General features: G+C 41.6%; 1 protein-coding gene across 2 annotated transcripts; it reads left to right on the top strand.

Annotated features, from left to right (window-relative positions):
• The first annotated feature begins 18,577 nt into the window (after positions 1-18,577).
• On the top strand, positions 18,578-21,848 carry LOC135568041 (uncharacterized). 2 transcript variants are annotated; one of them, XM_065015059.1, is made up of 4 exons: positions 18,578-18,703; positions 19,283-19,615; positions 20,203-20,336; positions 21,723-21,848. In XM_065015059.1, exons 1-4 carry the CDS (start codon positions 18,637-18,639, stop codon positions 21,846-21,848), a joined length of 660 nt encoding a protein of 219 aa, XP_064871131.1. In that variant the 5' UTR covers positions 18,578-18,636. The 2 variants fall into 2 exon arrangements, with proteins under 2 accessions (XP_064871131.1, XP_064871132.1); XM_065015060.1 differs by having other exon boundaries at positions 18,586-18,703; positions 21,646-21,795.
• Positions 21,849-22,396: the final 548 nt, after the last annotated feature.

The following is a 22,396-nucleotide window of genomic DNA, read 5'->3' as shown; positions in this document are numbered from 1 at the left end:
TTATGTCTGAGTGTTGGAGTGTACCCTGGCTTTGCTTATGTCTGAGTGTTGGAGTGTACCCTGGCTTTGCTGATGTCTGAGTGTTGGAGTGTACCCCTGGCTTTGCTTATGTCTGAGTGTTGGAGTGTACCCTGGCTTTGCTTATGTCTGAGTGTTGGAGTGTACCCCTGGCTTTGCTGATGTCTGAGTGTTGGAGTGTACCCTGGCTTTGCTTATGTCTGAGTGTTGGAGTGTACCCTGGCTTTGCTTATGTCTGAGTGTTGGAGTGTACCCCTGGCTTTGCTTATGTCTGAGTGTTGGAGTGTACCCCTGGCTTTGCTGATGTCTGAGTGTTGGAGTGTACCCCTGGCTTTGCTTATGTCTGAGTGTTGGAGTGTACCCCTGGCTTTGCTTATGTCTGAGTGTTGGAGTGTACCCCTGGCTTTGCTTATGTCTGAGTGTTGGAGTGTACCCCTGGCTTTGCTTATGTCTGAGTGTTGGAGTGTACCCCTGGCTTTGCTTATGTCTGAGTGTTGGAGTGTACCCCTGGCTTTGCTTATGTCTGAGTGTTGGAGTGTACCCCTGGCTTTGCTTATGTCTGAGTGTTGGAGTGTACCCTGGCTTTGCTTATGTCTGAGTGTTGGAGTGTACCCCTGGCTTTGCTTATGTCTGAGTGTTGGAGTGTACCCCTGGCTTTGCTTATGTCTGAGTGTTGGAGTGTACCCCTGGCTTTGCTTATGTCTGAGTGTTGGAGTGTACCCCTGGCTTTGCTGATGTCTGAGTGTTGGAGTGTACCCCTGGCTTTGCTTATGTCTGAGTGTTGGAGTGTACCCTGGCTTTGCTTATGTCTGAGTGTTGGAGTGTACCCCTGGCTTTGCTTATGTCTGAGTGTTGGAGTGTACCCTGGCTTTGCTTATGTCTGAGTGTTGGAGTGTACCCCTGGCTTTGCTTATGTCTGAGTGTTGGAGTGTACCCTGGCTTTGCTTATGTCTGAGTGTTGGAGTGTACCCCTGGCTTTGCTTATGTCTGAGTGTTGGAGTGTACCCCTGGCTTTGCTTATGTCTGAGTGTTGGAGTGTACCCTGGCTTTGCTTATGTCTGAGTGTTGGAGTGTACCCTGGCTTTGCTGATGTCTGAGTGTTGGAGTGTACCCCTGGCTTTGCTTATGTCTGAGTGTTGGAGTGTACCCTGGCTTTGCTTATGTCTGAGTGTTGGAGTGTACCCTGGCTTTGCTGATGTCTGAGTGTTGGAGTGTACCCCTGGCTTTGCTGATGTCTGAGTGTTGGAGTGTACCCTGGCTTTGCTTATGTCTGAGTGTTGGAGTGTACCCCTGGCTTTGCTTATGTCTGAGTGTTGGAGTGTACCCCTGGCTTTGCTTATGTCTGAGTGTTGGAGTGTACCCCTGGCTTTGCTTATGTCTGAGTGTTGGAGTGTACCCCTGGCTTTGCTTATGTCTGAGTGTTGGAGTGTACCCCTGGCTTTGCTTATGTCTGAGTGTTGGAGTGTACCCTGGCTTTGCTTATGTCTGAGTGTTGGAGTGTACCCCTGGCTTTGCTGATGTCTGAGTGTTGGAGTGTACCCCTGGCTTTGCTTATGTCTGAGTGTTGGAGTGTACCCCTGGCTTTGCTTATGTCTGAGTGTTGGAGTGTACCCCTGGCTTTGCTTATGTCTGAGTGTTGGAGTGTACCCTGGCTTTGCTTATGTCTGAGTGTTGGAGTGTACCCTGGCTTTGCTTATGTCTGAGTGTTGGAGTGTACCCTGGCTTTGCTTATGTCTGAGTGTTGGAGTGTACCCCTGGCTTTGCTTATGTCTGAGTGTTGGAGTGTACCCCTGGCTTTGCTTATGTCTGAGTGTTGGAGTGTACCCTGGCTTTGCTTATGTCTGAGTGTTGGAGTGTACCCCTGGCTTTGCTGATGTCTGAGTGTTGGAGTGTACCCCTGGCTTTGCTGAGTGTTGAGTGTTGTCTGAGTGTTGGACCCCTGGCTTTGCTTATGTCTGAGTGTTGGAGTGTACCCCTGGCTTTGCTGATGTCTGAGTGTTGGAGTGTACCCCTGGCTTTGCTTATGTCTGAGTGTTGGAGTGTACCCCTGGCTTTGCTTATGTCTGAGTGTTGGAGTGTACCCCTGGCTTTGCTTATGTCTGAGTGTTGGAGTGTACCCCTGGCTTTGCTTATGTCTGAGTGTTGGAGTGTACCCTGGCTTTGCTGATGTCTGAGTGTTGGAGTGTACCCTGGCTTTGCTTATGTCTGAGTGTTGGAGTGTACCCCTGGCTTTGCTGATATCTGAGTGTTGGAGTGTACCCCTGGCTTTGCTTATGTCTGAGTGTTGGAGTGTACCCTGGCTTTGCTTATGTCTGAGTGTTGGAGTGTACCCCTGGCTTTGCTTATGTCTGAGTGTTGGAGTGTACCCCTGGCTTTGCTTATGTCTGAGTGTTGGAGTGTACCCCTGGCTTTGCTTATGTCTGAGTGTTGGAGTGTACCCCTGGCTTTGCTTATGTCTGAGTGTTGGAGTGTACCCCTGGCTTTGCTTATGTCTGAGTGTTGGAGTGTACCCCTGGCTTTGCTGATGTCTGAGTGTTGGAGTGTACCCCTGGCTTTGCTTATGTCTGAGTGTTGGAGTGTACCCCTGGCTTTGCTGATGTCTGAGTGTTGGAGTGTACCCCTGGCTTTGCTGATGTCTGAGTGTTGGAGTGTACCCCTGGCTTTGCTTATGTCTGAGTGTTGGAGTGTACCCCTGGCTTTGCTTATGTCTGAGTGTTGGAGTGTACCCCTGGCTTTGCTTATGTCTGAGTGTTGGAGTGTACCCTGGCTTTGCTGATGTCTGAGTGTTGGAGTGTACCCTGGCTTTGCTTATGTCTGAGTGTTGGAGTGTACCCCTGGCTTTGCTGATATCTGAGTGTTGGAGTGTACCCCTGGCTTTGCTTATGTCTGAGTGTTGGAGTGTACCCTGGCTTTGCTTATGTCTGAGTGTTGGAGTGTACCCCTGGCTTTGCTTATGTCTGAGTGTTGGAGTGTACCCCTGGCTTTGCTTATGTCTGAGTGTTGGAGTGTACCCCTGGCTTTGCTTATGTCTGAGTGTTGGAGTGTACCCCTGGCTTTGCTTATGTCTGAGTGTTGGAGTGTACCCCTGGCTTTGCTTATGTCTGAGTGTTGGAGTGTACCCCTGGCTTTGCTTATGTCTGAGTGTTGGAGTGTACCCCTGGCTTTGCTTATGTCTGAGTGTTGGAGTGTACCCCTGGCTTTGCTGATGTCTGAGTGTTGGAGTGTACCCCTGGCTTTGCTGATGTCTGAGTGTTGGAGTGTACCCCTGGCTTTGCTTATGTCTGAGTGTTGGAGTGTACCCTGGCTTTGCTTATGTCTGAGTGTTGGAGTGTACCCCTGGCTTTGCTTATGTCTGAGTGTTGGAGTGTACCCCTGGCTTTGCTGATGTCTGAGTGTTGGAGTGTACCCCTGGCTTTGCTTATGTCTGAGTGTTGGAGTGTACCCCTGGCTTTGCTTATGTCTGAGTGTTGGAGTGTACCCCTGGCTTTGCTGATGTCTGAGTGTTGGAGTGTACCCCTGGCTTTGCTTATGTCTGAGTGTTGGAGTGTACCCCTGGCTTTGCTGATGTCTGAGTGTTGGAGTGTACCCCTGGCTTTGCTTATGTCTGAGTGTTGGAGTGTACCCCTGGCTTTGCTGATGTCTGAGTGTTGGAGTGTACCCCTGGCTTTGCTTATGTCTGAGTGTTGGAGTGTACCCCTGGCTTTGCTTATGTCTGAGTGTTGGAGTGTACCCCTGGCTTTGCTTATGTCTGAGTGTTGGAGTGTACCCCTGGCTTTGCTTATGTCTGAGTGTTGGAGTGTACCCCTGGCTTTGCTGATGTCTGAGTGTTGGAGTGTACCCCTGGCTTTGCTGATGTCTGAGTGTTGGAGTGTACCCCTGGCTTTGCTTATGTCTGAGTGTTGGAGTGTACCCCTGGCTTTGCTTATGTCTGAGTGTTGGAGTGTACCCCTGGCTTTGCTTATGTCTGAGTGTTGGAGTGTACCCTGGCTTTGCTGATGTCTGAGTGTTGGAGTGTACCCTGGCTTTGCTTATGTCTGAGTGTTGGAGTGTACCCCTGGCTTTGCTTATGTCTGAGTGTTGGAGTGTACCCCTGGCTTTGCTTATGTCTGAGTGTTGGAGTGTACCCCTGGCTTTGCTTATGTCTGAGTGTTGGAGTGTACCCCTGGCTTTGCTGATGTCTGAGTGTTGGAGTGTACCCCTGGCTTTGCTGATGTCTGAGTGTTGCAGTGTACCCCTGGCTTTGCTTATGTCTGAGTGTTGGAGTGTACCCCTGGCTTTTGCTTATGTCTGAGTGTTGGAGTGTACCCCTGGCTTTGCTTATGTCTGAGTGTTGGAGTGTACCCCTGGCTTTGCTTATGGCTGAGTGTTGGAGTGTACCCCTGGCTTTGCGTAAATAAAAAAAAACAAGAAAATGGTGCCATCTTGTTTGCTTAATATAAGGAATTTTAAATGATTTCTACTTTTATTTTTCATACTTAAGTATATTTTAAACCAAATACTTTTAGACTTTTACTCATGTAGTATTTTACTGGGTGACTACTTTTACTTGAGTCATTTTCTATTAAGGTATCTTTACTTTTACTCAAGTATGACAGTTGGGTACTCTTTCCGCCACTGTATGTAGTGAACCATTCACCTCTATGTCTGAGAATAGAGGATATGTTATGTAGTGAACCATTCACCTCTATCATGTCTGAGAGTAGAGGATATGTTATGTAGTGAACCATTCACCTCTATCATGTATGAGAGTAGAGGATATTTTATGTAGTGAACCATACACCTCTATCATGTCTGAGAGTAAAGGATATGTTATGTAGTGAACCATTCACCTCTATCATGTCTGAGAGTAGAGGATATGTTATGTAGTGAACCATTCACCTCTATCATGTCTGAGAGTAGAGGATGATGTCTGATGTATGTTATGAACCATTCACCTCTATCATGTCTGAGAGTAGAGGATATGTTGAGAGTAGAGGATAGTGAACCATTCACCTCTATCATGTCTGAGAGTAGAGGATATGTTATGTAGTGAACCATTCACCTCTATCATGTCTGAGAGTAGAGGATATGTTATGTAGTGAACCATTCACCTCTATCATGTCTGAGAGTAGAGGATATGTTATGTAGTGAACCATTCACCTCTATCATGTCTGAGAGTAGAGGATATGTTATGTAGTGAACCATTCACCTCTATCATGTCTGAGAGTAGAGGATATGTTATGTAGTGAACCATTCACCTCTATCATGTCTGAGAGTAGAGGATATGTTATGTAGTGAACCATTCACCTCTATCATGTCTGAGAGTAGAGGATATGTTATGTAGTGAACCATTCACCTCTATCATGTCTGAGAGTAGAGGATATGTTATGTCTGAGTGAACCATTCACCTCTATGTCTGAGAGTAGAGGATATGTTATGTAGTGAACCATTCACCTCTATCATGTCTGAGAGTAGAGGATATGTTATGTAGTGAACCATTCACCTCTATCATGTCTGAGAGTAGAGGATATGTTATGTAGTGAACCATTCACCTCTATCATGTCTGAGAGTAGAGGATATGTTATGTAGTGAACCATTCACCTCTATCATGTCTGAGAGTAGAGGATATGTTATGTAGTGAACCATTCACCTCTATCATGTCTGATCATTCACCTCTATCATGTCTGAGAGTAGAGGATATGTTATGTAGTGAACCATTCACCTCTATCATGTCTGAGAGTAGAGGATATGTTATGTAGTGAACCATTCACCTCTATCATGTCTGAGAGTAGAGGATATGTTATGTAGTGAACCATTCACCTCTATCATGTCTGAGAGTAGAGGATATGTTATGTAGTGAACCATTCACCTCTATCATGTCTGAGAGTAGAGGATATGTTATGTAGTGAACCATTCACCTCTATCATGTCTGAGAGTAGAGGATATGTTATGTAGTGAACCATTCACCTCTATCATGTCTGAGAGTAGAGGATATGTTATGTAGTGAACCATTCACCTCTATCATGTCTGAGAGTAGAGGATATGTTATGTAGTGAACCATTCACCTCTATCATGTCTGAGACCATTCACCTCTATCATGTCTGAGAGTAGAGGATATGTTATGTAGTGAACCATTCACCTCTATCATCTGTAGAGGATATGTTATGTAGTGAACCATTCACCTCTATGTCTGAGAGTAGAGGATATGTTATGTAGTGAACCATTCACCTCTATCATGTCTGAGAGTAGAGGATATGTTATGTAGTGAACCATTCACCTCTATCATGTCTGAGAGTAGAGGATATGTTATGTAGTGAACCATTCACCTCTATCATGTCTGAGAGTAGAGGATATGTTATGTAGTGAACCATTCACCTCTATCATGTCTGAGAGTAGAGGATATGTTATGTAGTGAACCATTCACCTTCACCTCTATCATGTCTGAGAGTAGAGGATATGTTATGTAGTGAACCATTCACCTCTATCATGTCTGAGAGTAGAGGATATGTTATGTAGTGAACCATTCACCTCTATCATGTCTGAGAGTAGAGGATATGTTATGTAGTGAACCATTCACCTCTATCATGTCTGAGAGTAGAGGATATGTTATGTAGTGAACCATTCACCTCTATCATGTCTGAGAGTAGAGGATATGTTATGTAGTGAACCATTCACCTCTATCATGTCTGAGAGTAGAGGATATGTTATGTAGTGAACCATTCACCTCTATCATGTCTGAGAGTAGAGGATATGTTATGTAGTGAACCATGAATCATGTCTGAGAGTAGAGGATATGTTATGTAGTGAACCTTCACCTCTATCATGTCTGAGAGTAGAGGATATGTTATGTAGTGAACCATTCACCTCTATCATGTCTGAGAGTAGAGGATATGTTATGTAGTGAACCATTCACCTCTATCATGTCTGAGAGTAGAGGATATGTTATGTGAACCATTCTGTCTGAGTAACCAACCATTCACCTCTATCATGTCTGAGAGTAGAGGATATGTTATGTAGTGAACCATTCACCTCTATCATGTCTGAGAGTAGAGGATATGTTATGTAGTGAACCATTCACCTCTATCATGTCTGAGAGTAGAGGATATGTTATGTAGTGAACCATTCACCTCTATCATGTCTGAGAGTAGAGGATATGTTATGTAGTGAACCATTCACCTCTATCATGTCTGAGAGTAGAGGATAACCATGTTGTCTGAGAGTGTATGTTATGAACCATTCACCTCTATCATGTCTGAGAGTAGAGGATATGTTATGTAGTGAACCATTCACCTCTATCATGTCTGAGAGTGTATGTTATGTAGTGAACCATTCACCTCTATCATGTCTGAGAGTAGAGGATATGTTATGTAGTGAACCATTCACCTCTATCATGTCTGAGAGTAGAGGATATGTTATGTAGTGAACCATTCACCTCTATCATGTCTGAGAGTAGAGGATATGTTATGTAGTGAACCATTCACCTCTATCATGTCTGAGAGTAGAGGATATGTTATGTAGTGAACCATTCACCTCTATCATGTCTGAGAGTAGAGGATATGTTATGTAGTGAACCATTCACCTCTATCATGTCTGAGAGTAGAGGATATGTTATGTAGTGAACCATTCACCTCTATCATGTCTGAGAGTAGAGGATATGTTATGTAGTGAACCATTCACCTCTATCATGTCTGAGAGTAGAGGATATGTTATGTAGTGAACCATTCACCTCTATCATGTCTGAGAGTAGAGGATATGTTATGTAGTGAACCATTCACCTCTATCATGTCTGAGAGTAGAGGATATGTTATGTAGTGAACCATTCACCTCTATCATGTCTGAGAGTAAGGATATGTTATGTCTGAGTGAACCATTCACCTCTTCACCTCTATGTCTGAGAGTAGAGGATATGTTATGTAGTGAACCATTCACCTCTATCATGTCTGAGAGTAGAGGATATGTTATGTAGTGAACCATTCACCTCTATCATGTCTGAGAGTAGAGGATATGTTATGTAGTGAACCATTCACCTCTATCATGTCTGAGAGTAGAGGATATGTTATGTAGTGAACCATTCACCTCTATCATGTCTGAGAGTAGAGGATATGTTATGTAGTGAACCATTCACCTCTATCATGTCTGAGAGTAGAGGATATGTTATGTAGTGAACCATTCACCTCTATCATGTCTGAGAGTAGAGGATATGTTATGTAGTGAACCATTCACCTCTATCATGTCTGAGAGTAGAGGATATGTTATGTAGTGAACCATTCACCTCTATCATGTCTGAGAGTAGAGGATATGTTATGTAGTGAACCATTCACCTCTATCATGTCTGAGAGTAGAGGATATGTTATGTAGTGAACCATTCACCTCTATCATGTCATGTCTGAGAGTAACCAGTCTGATATGTTATGTAGTGAACCATTCACCTCTATCATGTCTGAGAGTAGAGGATATGTTATGTAGTGAACCATTCACCTCTATCATGTCTGAGAGTAGAGGATATGTTATGTAGTGAACCATTCACCTCTATCATGTCTGAGAGTAGAGGATATGTTATGTAGTGAACCATTCACCTCTATCATGTCTGAGAGTAGAGGATATGTTATGTAGTGAACCATTCACCTCTATCATGTCTGAGAGTAGAGGATATGTTATGTAGTGAACCATTCACCTCTATCATGTCTGAGAGTAGAGGATATGTTATGTAGTGAACCATTCACCTCTATCATGTCTGAGAGTAGAGGATATGTTATGTAGTGAACCATTCACCTCTATCATGTCTGAGAGTAGAGGATATGTTATGTAGTGAACCATTCACCTCTATCATGTCATGTCCATGTCTGAGAGTAGAGGATATGTTATGTAGTGAACCATTCACCTCTATCATGTCTGAGAGTAGAGGATATGTTATGTAGTGAACCATTCACCTCTATCATGTCTGAGAGTAGAGGATATGTTATGTAGTGAACCATTCACCTCTATCATGTCTGAGAGTAGAGGATATGTTATGTAGTGAACCATTCACCTCTATCATGTCTGAGAGTAGAGGATATGTTATGTAGTGAACCATTCACCTCTATCATGTCTGAGAGTAGAGGATATGTTATGTAGTGAACCATTCACCTCTATCATGTCTGAGAGTAGAGGATATGTTATGTAGTGAACCATTCACCTCTATCATGTCTGAGAGTAGAGGATATGTTATGTAGTGAACCATTCACCTCTATCATGTCTGAGAGTAGAGGATATGTTATGTAGTGAACCATTCACCTCTATCATGTCTGAGAGTAGAGGATATGTTATGTAGTGAACCATTCACCTCTATCATGTCTGAGAGTAGAGGATATGTTATGTAGTGAACCATTCACCTCTATCATGTCTGAGAGTAGAGGATATGTTATGTAGTGAACCATTCACCTCTATCATGTCTGAGAGTAGAGGATATGTTATGTAGTGAACCATTCACCTCTATCATGTCTGAGAGTATGAGGATATGTTGATGTAGTGAACCATTCACCTCTATCATGTCTGAGAGTAGAGGATATGTTATGTAGTGAACCATTCACCTCTATGTCTGAGATGTCTGAGAGTAGAGGATATGTTATGTAGTGAACCATTCACCTCTATCATGTCTGAGAGTAGAGGATATGTTATGTAGTGAACCATTCACCTCTATCATGTCTGAGAGTAGAGGATATGTTATGTAGTGAACCATTCACCTCTATCATGTCTGAGAGTAGAGGATATGTTATGTATGTTATGTAACCATTCACCTCTATCATGTCTGAGAGTAGAGGATATGTTATGTAGTGAACCATTCACCTCTATCATGTCTGAGAGTAGAGGATATGTTATGTAGTGAACCATTCACCTCTATCATGTCTGAGAGTAAAGGATATGTTATGTAGTGAACCATTCACCTCTATCATGTCTGAGAGTAGAGGATATGTTATGTAGTGAACCATTCACCTCTATCATGTCTGAGAGTAGAGGATATGTTATGTAGTGAACCATTCACCTCTATCATGTCTGAGAGTAGAGGATATGTTATGTAGTGAACCATTCACCTCTATCATGTCTGAGAGTAGAGGATATGTTATGTAGTGAACCATTCACCTCTATCATGTCTGAGAGTAGAGGATATGTTATGTAGTGAACCATTCACCTCTATGTCTGAGAGTAAAGGATATGTTATGTAGTGAACCATTCACCTCTATCATGTCTGAGAGTAGAGGATATGTTATGTAGTGAACCATTCACCTCTATCATGTCTGAGAGTAGAGGATATGTTATGTAGTGAACCATTCACCTCTATCATGTCTGAGAGTAAAGGATATGTTATGTAGTGAACCATTCACCTCTATCATGTCTGAGAGTAGAGGATATGTTATGTAGTGAACCATTCACCTCTATCATGTCTGAGAGTAGAGGATATGTTATGTAGTGAACCATTCACCTCTATCATGTCTGAGAGTAGAGGATATGTTATGTAGTGAACCATTCACCTCTATCATGTCTGAGAGTAGAGGATATGTTATGTAGTGAACCATTCACCTCTATCATGTCTGAGAGTAGAGGATATGTTATGTAGTGAACCATTCACCTCTATCATGTCTGAGAGTAGAGGATATGTTATGTAGTGAACCATTCACCTCTATCATGTCTGAGAGTAGAGGATATGTTATGTAGTGAACCATTCACCTCTATCATGTCTGAGAGTAGAGGATATGTTATGTAGTGAACCATTCACCTCTATCATGTCTGAGAGTAGAGGATATGTTATGTAGTGAACCATTCACCTCTATCATGTCTGAGAGTAGAGGATATGTTATGTAGTGAACCATTCACCTCTATCATGTCTGAGAGTAGAGGATATGTTATGTAGTGAACCATTCACCTCTATCATGTCTGAGAGTAGAGGATATGTTATGTAGTGAACCATTCACCTCTATCATGTCTGAGAGTAGAGGATATGTTATGTAGTGAACCATTCACCTCTATCATGTCTGAGAGTAGAGGATATGTTATGTAGTGAACCATTCACCTCTATCATGTCTGAGAGTAGAGGATATGTTATGTAGTGAACCATTCACCTCTATCATGTCTGAGAGTAGAGGATATGTTATGTAGTGAACCATTCACCTCTATCATGTCTGAGAGTAGAGGATATGTTATGTAGTGAACCATTCACCTCTATCATGTCTGAGAGTAGAGGATATGTTATGTAGTGAACCATTCACCTCTATCATGTCTGAGAGTAGAGGATATGTTATGTAGTGAACCATTCACCTCTATCATGTCTGAGAGTAGAGGATATGTTATGTAGTGAACCATTCACCTCTATCATGTCTGAGAGTAGAGGATATGTTATGTAGTGAACCATTCACCTCTATCATGTCTGAGAGTAAAGGATATGTTATGTAGTGAACCATTCACCTCTATCATGTCTGAGAGTAGAGGATATGTTATGTAGTGAACCATTCACCTCTATCATGTCTGAGAGTAGAGGATATGTTATGTAGTGAACCATTCACCTCTGATCATGTCTGAGAGTAGAGGATATGTTATGTAGTGAACCATTCACCTCTATCATGTCTGAGAGTAGAGGATATGTTATGTAGTGAACCATTCACCTCTATCATGTCTGAGAGTAGAGGATATGTTATGTAGTGAACCATTCACCTCTATCATGTCTGAGAGTAGAGGATATGTTATGTAGTGAACCATTCACCTCTATCATGTCTGAGAGTAGAGGATATGTTATGTAGTGAACCATTCACCTCTATCATGTCTGAGAGTAGAGGATATGTTATGTAGTGAACCATTCACCTCTATCATGTCTGAGAGTAGAGGATATGTTATGTAGTGAACCATTCACCTCTATCATGTCTGAGAGTAGAGGATATGTTATGTAGTGAACCATTCACCTCTATCATGTCTGAGAGTAGAGGATATGTTATGTAGTGAACCATTCACCTCTATCATGTCTGAGAGTAGAGGATATGTTATGTAGTGAACCATTCACCTCTATCATGTCTGAGAGTAGAGGATATGTTATGTAGTGAACCATTCACCTCTATCATGTCTGAGAGTAAAGGATATGTTATGTAGTGAACCATTCACCTCTATCATGTCTGAGAGTAGAGGATATGTTATGTAGTGAACCATTCACCTCTATCATGTCTGAGAGTAGAGGATATGTTATGTAGTGAACCATTCACCTCTATCATGTCTGAGAGTAGAGGATATGTTATGTAGTGAACCATTCACCTCTATCATGTCTGAGAGTAGAGGATATGTTATGTAGTGAACCATTCACCTCTATCATGTCTGAGAGTAGAGGATATGTTATGTAGTGAACCATTCACCTCTATCATGTCTGAGAGTAGAGGATATGTTATGTAGTGAACCATTCACCTCTATCATGTCTGAGAGTAGAGGATATGTTATGTAGTGAACCATTCACCTCTATCATGTCTGAGAGTAGAGGATATGTTATGTAGTGAACCATTCACCTCTATCATGTCTGAGAGTAGAGGATATGTTATGTAGTGAACCATTCACCTCTATCATGTCTGAGAGTAGAGGATATGTTATGTAGTGAACCATTCACCTCTATCATGTCTGAGAGTAGAGGATATGTTATGTAGTGAACCATTCACCTCTATCATGTCTGAGAGTAGAGGATATGTTATGTAGTGAACCATTCACCTCTATCATGTCTGAGAGTAGAGGATATGTTATGTAGTGAACCATTCACCTCTATCATGTCTGAGAGTAGAGGATATGTTATGTAGTGAACCATTCACCTCTATCATGTCTGAGAGTAGAGGATATGTTATGTAGTGAACCATTCACCTCTATCATGTCTGAGAGTAGAGGATATGTTATGTAGTGAACCATTCACCTCTATCATGTCTGAGAGTAGAGGATATGTTATGTAGTGAACCATTCACCTCTATCATGTCTGAGAGTAGAGGATATGTTATGTAGTGAACCATTCACCTCTATCATGTCTGAGAGTAGAGGATATGTTATGTAGTGAACCATTCACCTCTATCATGTCTGAGAGTAGAGGATATGTTATGTAGTGAACCATTCACCTCTATCATGTCTGAGATGTCTTCACCTCTATCATGAGAGTAGAGGATATGTTATGTAGTGAACCATTCACCTCTATCATGTCTGAGAGTAGAGGATATGTTATGTAGTGAACCATTCACCTCTATCATGTCTGAGAGTAGAGGATATGTTATGTAGTGAACCATTCACCTCTATCATGTCTGAGAGTAGAGGATATGTTATGTAGTGAACCATTCACCTCTATCATGTCTGAGAGTAGAGGATATGTTATGTAGTGAACCATTCACCTCTATCATGTCTGAGAGTAGAGGATATGTTATGTAGTGAACCATTCACCTCTATGTCTGGGAGTAAAGGATATGTTATGTAGTGAACCATTCACCTCTATGTCTGAGAGTAGAGGATATGTTATGTAGTGAACCATTCACCTCTATCATGTCTGAGAGTAGAGGATATGTTATGTAGTGAACCATTCACCTCTATCATGTCTGAGAGTATGTTATGTAGGTCTGATATATGTTATGTAGTGAACCATTCACCTCTATCATGTCTGAGAGTAGAGGATATGTTATGTAGTGAACCATTCACCTCTATCATGTCTGAGAGTAGAGGATATGTTATGTAGTGAACCATTCACCTCTATCATGTCTGAGAGTAGAGGATATGTTATGTAGTGAACCATTCACCTCTATCATGTCTGAGAGTAGAGGATATGTTATGTAGTGAACCATTCACCTCTATCATGTCTGAGAGTAGAGGATATGTTATGTAGTGAACCATTCACCTCTATCATGTCTGAGAGTAGAGGATATGTTATGTAGTGAACCATTCACCTCTATCATGTCTGAGAGTAGAGGATATGTTATGTAGTGAACCATTCACCTCTATCATGTCTGAGAGTAGAGGATATGTTATGTAGTGAACCATTCACCTCTATCATGTCTGAGAGTAGAGGATATGTTATGTAGTGAACCATTCACCTCTATCATGTCTGAGAGTAGAGGATATGTTATGTAGTGAACCATTCACCTCTATCATGTCTGAGAGTAGAGGATATGTTATGTAGTGAACCATTCACCTCTATCATGTCTGAGAGTAGAGGATATGTTATGTAGTGAACCATTCACCTCTATCATGTCTGAGAGTAGAGGATATGTTATGTAGTGAACCATTCACCTCTATCATGTCTGAGAGTAGAGGATATGTTATGTAGTGAACCATTCACCTCTATCATGTCTGAGAGTAGAGGATATGTTATGTAGTGAACCATTCACCTCTATCATGTCTGAGAGTAGAGGATATGTTATGTAGTGAACCATTCACCTCTATCATGTCTGAGAGTAGAGGATATGTTATGTAGTGAACCATTCACCTCTATCATGTCTGAGAGTAGAGGATATGTTATGTAGTGAACCATTCACCTCTATCATGTCTGAGAGTAGAGGATATGTTATGTAGTGAACCATTCACTATCTCTATCATGTCTGAGAGTAGAGGATATGTTATGTAGTGAACCATTCACCTCTATCATGTCTGAGAGTAGAGGATATGTTATGTAGTGAACCATTCACCTCTATCATGTCTGAGAGTAGAGGATATGTTATGTAGTGAACCATTCACCTCTATCATGTCTGAGAGTAGAGGATATGTTATGTAGTGAACCATTCACCTCTATGTCTGAGAGTAGAGGATATGTTATGTAGTGAACCATTCACCTCTATCATGTCTGAGAGTAGAGGATATGTTATGTAGTGAACCATTCACCTCTATCATGTCTGAGAGTAGAGGATATGTTATGTAGTGAACCATTCACCCATTCACCTCTATCATGTCTGAGAGTAGAGGATATGTTATGTAGTGAACCATTCACCTCTATCATGTCTGAGAGTAGAGGATATGTTATGTAGTGAACCATTCACCTCTATCATGTCTGAGAGTAGAGGATATGTTATGTAGTGAACCATTCACCTCTATCATGTCTGAGAGTAGAGGATATGTTATGTAGTGAACCATTCACCTCTATCATGTCTGAGAGTAGAGGATATGTTATGTAGTGAACCATTCACCTCTATCATGTCTGAGAGTAGAGGATATGTTATGTAGTGAACCATTCACCTCTATCATATGTCTGAGAGTAGAGGATATGTTATGTAGTGAACCATTCACCTCTATCATGTCTGAGAGTAGAGGATATGTTATGTAGTGAACCATTCACCTCTATCATGTCTGAGAGTAGAGGATATGTTATGTAGTGAACCATTCACCTCTATCATGTCTGAGAGTAGAGGATATGTTATGTAGTGAACCATTCACCTCTATCATGTCTGAGAGTAGAGGATATGTTATGTAGTGAACCATTCACCTCTATCATGTCTGAGAGTAGAGGATATGTTATGTAGAGGATATGTTATGTAGTGAACCATTCACCTCTATCATGTCTGAGAGTAGAGGATATGTTATGTAGTGAACCATTCACCTCTCATGTCTGAGAGTAGAGGATATGTTATGTAGTGAACCATTCACCTCTATCATGTCTGAGAGTAGATGATATGTTATGTAGTGAACCATTCACCTCTATCATGTCTGAGAGTAGAGGATATGTTATGTAGTGAACCATTCACCTCTATCATGTATGAGAGTAGAGGATATTTTATGTAGTGAACCATTCACCTCTATCATGTCTGATGAACCATTCACCTCTATCATGATATGTTATGTAGTGAACCATTCACCTCTATCATGTCTGAGAGTATGTTAGGATATGTTATGTATGTTATGTGAACCATTCACCTCTATCATGTCTGAGAGTAGAGGATATGTTATGTAGTGAACCATTCACCTCTATCATGTCTGAGAGTAGAGGATATGTTATGTAGTGAACCATTCACCTCTATCATGTCTGAGAGTAGAGGATATGTTATGTAGTGAACCATTCACCTCTATCATGTCTGAGAGTAGAGGATATGTTATGTAGTGAACCATTCACCTCTATCATGTCTGAGAGTAGAGGATATGTTATGTAGTGAACCATTCACCTCTATCATGTCTGAGAGTAGAGGATATGTTATGTAGTGAACCATTCACCTCTATCATGTCTGAGAGTAGAGGATATGTTATGTAGTGAACCATTCACCTCTATCATGTCTGAGAGTAGAGGATATGTTATGTAGTGAACCATTCACCTCTATCATGTCTGAGAGTAGAGGATATGTTATGTAGTGAACCATTCACCTCTATCATGTCTGAGAGTAGAGGATATGTTATGTAGTGAACCATTCACCTCTATCATGTCTGAGAGTAAAGGATATGTTATGTAGTGAACCATTCACCTCTATCATGTCTGAGAGTAGAGGATATGTTATGTAGTGAACCATTCACCTCTATCATGTCTGAGAGTAGAGGATATGTTATGTAGTGAACCATTCACCTCTATCATGTCTGAGAGTAGAGGATATGTTATGTAGTGAACCATTCACCTCTATCATGTCTGAGAGTAGAGGATATGTTATGTAGTGAACCATTCACCTCTATCATGTCTGAGAGTAGAGGATATGTTATGTAGTGAACCATTCACCTCTATCATGTCTGAGAGTAGAGGATATGTTATGTAGTGAACCATTCACCTCTATCATGTCTGAGAGTAAAGGATATGTTATGTACTGAACCATTCACCTCTATCATGTCTGAGAGTAGAGGATATGTTATGTAGTGAACCATTCACCTCTATCATGTCTGAGAGTAGAGGATATTTTATGTAGTGAACCATTCACCTCTGTCATGTCTGAGAGTAGAGGATATGTTATGTAGTGAACCATTCACCTCTATCATGTCTGAGAGTAGAGGATATGTTATGTAGTGAACCATTCACCTCTATCATGTCTGAGAGTAGAGGATATGTTATGTAGTGAACCATTCACCTCTATCATGTCTGAGAGTAAAGGATATGTTATGTAGTGAACCATTCACCTCTATCATGTCTGAGAGTAGAGGATATGTTATGTAGGAACCATTCACCTGTATCATGTCTGAGAGTAGATATGTTATGTAGTGAACCATTCACTCTATCATGTCTGAGAGTAGAGGATATGTTATGTAGTGAACCATTCACCTCTATCATGTCTGAGAGAGTAGAGGATATGTTATGTAGTGAACCATTCACCTCTATCATGTCTGAGAGTATGTTAGGATATGTTATGTAGTGAACCATTCACCTCTATCATGTCTGAGAGTAGAGGATATGTTATGTAGTGAACCATTCACCTCTATCATGTCTGAGAGTAGAGGATATGTTATGTAGTGAACCATTCACCTCTATCATGTCTGAGAGTAGAGGATATGTTATGTAGTGAACCATTCACCTCTATCATGTCTGAGAGTAGAGGATATGTTATGTGAACCATTCAGTCTGAACCATTCACACTCTATCATGTCTGAGAGTAGAGGATATGTTATGTAGTGAACCATTCACATGTCTGAGAGTAGAGGATATGTTATGTAGTGAACCATTCACCTCTCATGTCTGAGAGTAGAGGATATGTTATGTAGTGAACCATTCACCTCTATCATGTCTGAGAGTAGAGGATATGTTATGTAGTGAACCATTCACCTCTATCATGTCTGAGAGTAGAGGATATGTTATGTAGTGAACCATTCACCTCTATCATGTCTGAGAGTAGAGGATATGTTATGTAGTGAACCATTCACCTCTATCATGTCTGAGAGTAGAGGATATGTTATGTAGTGAACCATTCACCTCTATCATGTCTGAGAGTAGAGGATATGTTATGTACTGAACCATTCACCTCTATCATGTCTGAGAGTAGAGGATATGTTATGTAGTGAACCATTCACCTCTATCATGTCTGAGAGTAGAGGATATGTTATGTAGTGAACCATTCACCTCTATCATGTCTGAGAGTAGAGGATATGTTATGTAGTGAACCATTCACCTCTATCATGTCTGAGAGTAGAGGATATGTTATGTAGTGAACCATTCACCTCTATCATGTCTGAGAGTAGAGGATATGTTATGTAGTGAACCATTCACCTCTATCATGTCTGAGAGTAGAGGATATGTTATGTAGTGAACCATTCTGGGAGTAGGGAGTCTAGTGTTACACACATCACCTGAACCCAGGTTGCACATAGAAAGCATCAGTAGAGTTAGAAGTCATTGTCACACACTCTGGTTTGTTATATTTACCTGCCAATAGTCTCCCTAATAACAGGTCACAAGAGTGTGAACTAACTTTGAAAAGTTGATGGCGTGTGTCCATTTGAAGTGGGTGTTGTAGCGTTCCATTCCAGTTGTACTTGAAGTGACTGTCTTTGAATGACAAACACACAAATTAATGCTCTGAAAATAATTGTGTTTTGTTGTTTAACCTCATTTATCCCTAACCTATGACTGTATCACACACACGTAGGCCTACTTAGTGTTCCTATTGGTGGAGAGGTTCTAGAGCAGACACCACTGTGGTATAGACATTCTGTATATTTCCTGTTATTTGAAGGCTCAGTTTAGTTGTGATGTGAAGATCTTGTATTGGCAGGATGTCTGCATTCTGTCTGTGTTGTGCAATCTTCCTCTGCCTTCTTTGCTGCACCTTGTCTGAGAAAGGTGAGTGGTGTTTATTTTAGTTTTCTATTGGGAGGTGGACATCCTTTTGAGTTCATGGAAAGGGGTGGTTTTTTATTTAACATTTCATCTAGTCAATTTTACTTTTAAAATATATTATGTTCAGTCGACTCCTGATAAGCACACTTTGAATAAGTACAATACAGTTTTCCAGTCTCATTTCAATGACATGATTTTCAATAGCTTGCTCCTGATAACTGCATATCTGGCACAACAGTCCCAAGCTATTGCCTTTTTCAGGAGTCCACTGTAATCTAGAGTCCACTGTAATCTAGAGTCCACTGCAATCTAGAGTCCACTGTAATCTAGAGTTGCAATATCATAGATATACAGATGCAGTTTTCAAGTATTTTACTTTTCAAGCATAATATTCAAATGAGAGTAGTAGATGGTTCCTTGTATTCATAATCCATTTCCAAAAATAGACCCAGACTTGTGTGAAACTAGTTTTGGGTAGTAAAGATCTCCTTAATTGGTTGGTATTGGCTTATCCTTAAAACAAAAGATCTGACACATATGTTGTTTGTGTTTTTCTTCCATTCTCCCATCTGCTCATGAAAGGGAGCAAGGGACTGCTGGTCCGAAAGCAGGAGGGAGACACTATGACCATCCACTGCAGCACCTCTCTGCCAGACCAAGAAAACCTCAGTGTGTACATGCGCCTGACAAAAGAGATTCTAGTCCTCTACTTTCACCAGGCATCAGAAAAATTAACCCTCCACGAGAGGTTCAAACTCAGATTGACGACTAACAGAAGACTCAACAAAATGGACATCACCATCACAAACCTGACCATAGAAGACTCTGGGGCCTTCTGGTGTGTGTACAGTGTTTATAAGAAAAACAAGATTGAGAAGACTGAGGGGGAAGGAGCTGTTTTGCTGGTGGTGAATGGTGAGTGTCTCAGCCAGTCCTGATTCATTCCCTAACCTTCCATTTGGCACTTACTGCACCCTTCAATGTTCAAGTGTTTTGTGGTCATATGCTCAAGCACAGTGAAATGCTTAACTTGCAAGCCTTACCCTACAGTGCAGCATTCAATATCAAAATAGTATAACTAATAAGCAATTAAATAGAAAACAACATGAGAAATAAGATAATGAGCTGGATAAATGGATATTAATGGTAATCAGTAATCCATGAACAGCAGTGTAGTGGTAGTAATACATCTAATACAAGGGGGAGCATGTATGTCCTGGATACAGATCTGTACGTTGGAAGCTGCTCCACTGGTTATACCTATCCAGATCCTTCAGATCTGCAAATATTGAATGGTAATGGGGTCAAGAGGAGGGTTAGGGAACGATTCAGGACCATTGTCTTAATGTGATCTCTGAGCAGCGCAGTCTCATAGGGACTAATCCTAATTTGAGCTACCAGGCTGTAACTTCTAAACAAGTTCAGACTGGTCAGTTTGTTGAGTTGTATTGGACTGAACTGAATTAAAACGTGTGCTACCCTGGTGTGTTGCTGTGCCACAGATGAGGAGTGTGACCAGAATGACGCGTCCTCAGGGCTAGGAATGTCCTGGTATCTGGTCCTGGTCTCAGCTGTCACTGCTGGCTCTGTGCTTCTCCTGAGTCTGCTCATCCTCTTCATCTGGGTCATCCCCAGGGTAAGTACTACAGTAAAGTGTGTGTGTTTGTGCCCACATTAAAAAATACTGCAGTTTACTATAGAATACTACAGTAGTGACTATAGAATTCTGTAGTATACTGTACAATACTATACACTGTAGTATCCCTCAATCATGTGTAGTACTTAATGTTGTAGTATACTGCAGTATTATGTGAAAAAAACCTGAGTAAATACTACAGTATTGTCCCCAAAAACACTACTGTCTGCAAAAACACTAGACTTTAACGATAGTAAATTCTACAGTATTTAATTTGCATAACCCCTAACCATATCCACATTTGTGCTAGGTTAGTTCAGAGCTTCTGCTTTTTTCTATATCTTCTCAGACCCCTGTCCTACCTACAGGTTATGGAAAATGTTCTCTTTTAGTATTTCTCAAGTAGGTTTCCTCAAGGAAAAAGCCTCCACTTCATTGTGAAAGATAATATAATTAAAATACTATAGTAAATACTACAGTAATATCCGCAATGGCACAACAGTAAATACCACAGTATATTACAGTCCGCAAAAACACGACAGTAAGTACTACAGTATACAATCCGCAAGCACACTGCAGTAAATACTACACTCTGCAAAAACACTTAATTAAATACTTATATAATACAGTTGTAACGGCGTTCGTCTGTTGAATGAAGAGAGTCGGACCGAAATGCAGCGTGGTGGTTACTCATGATCTTTAATAAAGGAAACAGCGATACATGAAATAACTGTGAGAAACAAAACAACAAACGGAACGTGAAACTATACAGCCTATCTGGTGAATACACAAAGACAGGTACAATCACCCACGAAATACAACGTGAACTCAGGCTACCTAAATACGGTTCCCAATCAGAGACAAAGAGAAGCACCTGACTCTCATTGAGAACCGCCTCAGGCAGCCAAACCTATACCACACCCCTAATCAGCCGCAATCCCAAATAATACAAACCCCAATACGAAACACAACATATATATATATACCCATGTCACACCCTGGCCTACCCAAACTATAAACAAAACACAGAATACAATGACCAAGGCGTGACAACAGTTAATTTACATCATACAATACATCATTAATTTACATCATTATTTTTACTATAGTTAACTGTAAATACTAGAGTATAATACAGTAAATACTACTTTAGTACGCAAAAACACTACTGTAAATACTACAGTATATTATAGTCCGCAAAAACACTACAGTAAATACTGTAATGACCTGACTAGATCATAAATGAACAATTGTCCAGACAGAGGCTTGAGTTTGCGAATTGACGGTTTATTGAACCAACTTTACACAGGCTACTCTTTGGGCCGTAGCACACGCCAAATAGATGACAGATAACCCACAAGCCAATCGTGACCTTCTCTTGTGAAGCCCAGATGTAAGAGAGAGAGAACAAAGGCTGAACCTGGTCTTAACTTCCAATGCCCAACCCCCCTCCACGCCACTCCGCCAACCACCAGGATGCCCGGCATCAGAACATTCCAGGCATTCCCGTGATTGGCAGATAGCAGGTTGATTGACATGTCGGACCCCGCGAACACCGGGTACTGGTCAGTACAACACAACCACCTCCTAGCCTAGCACATAACACACAGCTGTCTGTGCGGGTCGCTACACAGCCCCCCCACCACAAAGTCCCTCGTCCCCGAGGGAACAAACAAAGTCTCTGAAGCGACCCGGAGGTCTCCTTTGCCTGCGTGGCCGTGATGGTCGCAGAGTGCCCCTCTGGGAACCAGGGGATGAAGGCAGGGATATGGGGGACAAGGAAGCGGGAACGGGTAATACAGTCCGTGGTTCTGGGGAACCACGCGGTGACACAGGGGGAGACAGGGGAGTGGGCTGTCTGGAGCCTTGTCTGCGGCACCTGAGGGTGGGTGCCTGGAGAATGTCATTGCCAGAGAGGGGAATTGTGGGGGTTCCTGGGGTTTGGGGAGAAGAGGCCCCTCTGTATGGGGCTAACCTGTCCCGGTGCAGTGCCACCTTTCTCCCCCTGGGAGGAAGCTGCACCCGGTACACAACCTCCCCTACCCTCTCCAGGACACTGC

This window comes from Oncorhynchus nerka, unplaced genomic scaffold (genome assembly GCF_034236695.1).
Source record: "Oncorhynchus nerka isolate Pitt River unplaced genomic scaffold, Oner_Uvic_2.0 unplaced_scaffold_1738, whole genome shotgun sequence".
Lineage (NCBI taxonomy): Eukaryota > Metazoa > Chordata > Actinopteri > Salmoniformes > Salmonidae > Oncorhynchus > Oncorhynchus nerka.
The sequence above is the reverse complement of the archived record's forward strand: the minus strand, read 5'-3'. Positions and strand labels throughout refer to the sequence as shown.

What these genes read in the sequence shown, in the direction of transcription:
- LOC135568041 (XM_065015059.1), top strand. Translation starts at nt 18,637, where the DNA reads ATGTCTGCATTCTGTCTGTGTTGTGCAATCTTCCTCTGCCTTCTTTGC. An exon ending in CTGCACCTTGTCTGAGAAAG is followed by an intron (nt 18,704 to 19,282) that starts GTGAGTGGTGTT and finishes TGCTCATGAAAG; the next exon opens with GGAGCAAGGGACTGCTGGTC. An exon ending in TGTTTTGCTGGTGGTGAATG is followed by an intron (nt 19,616 to 20,202) that starts GTGAGTGTCTCA and finishes GCTGTGCCACAG; the next exon opens with ATGAGGAGTGTGACCAGAAT.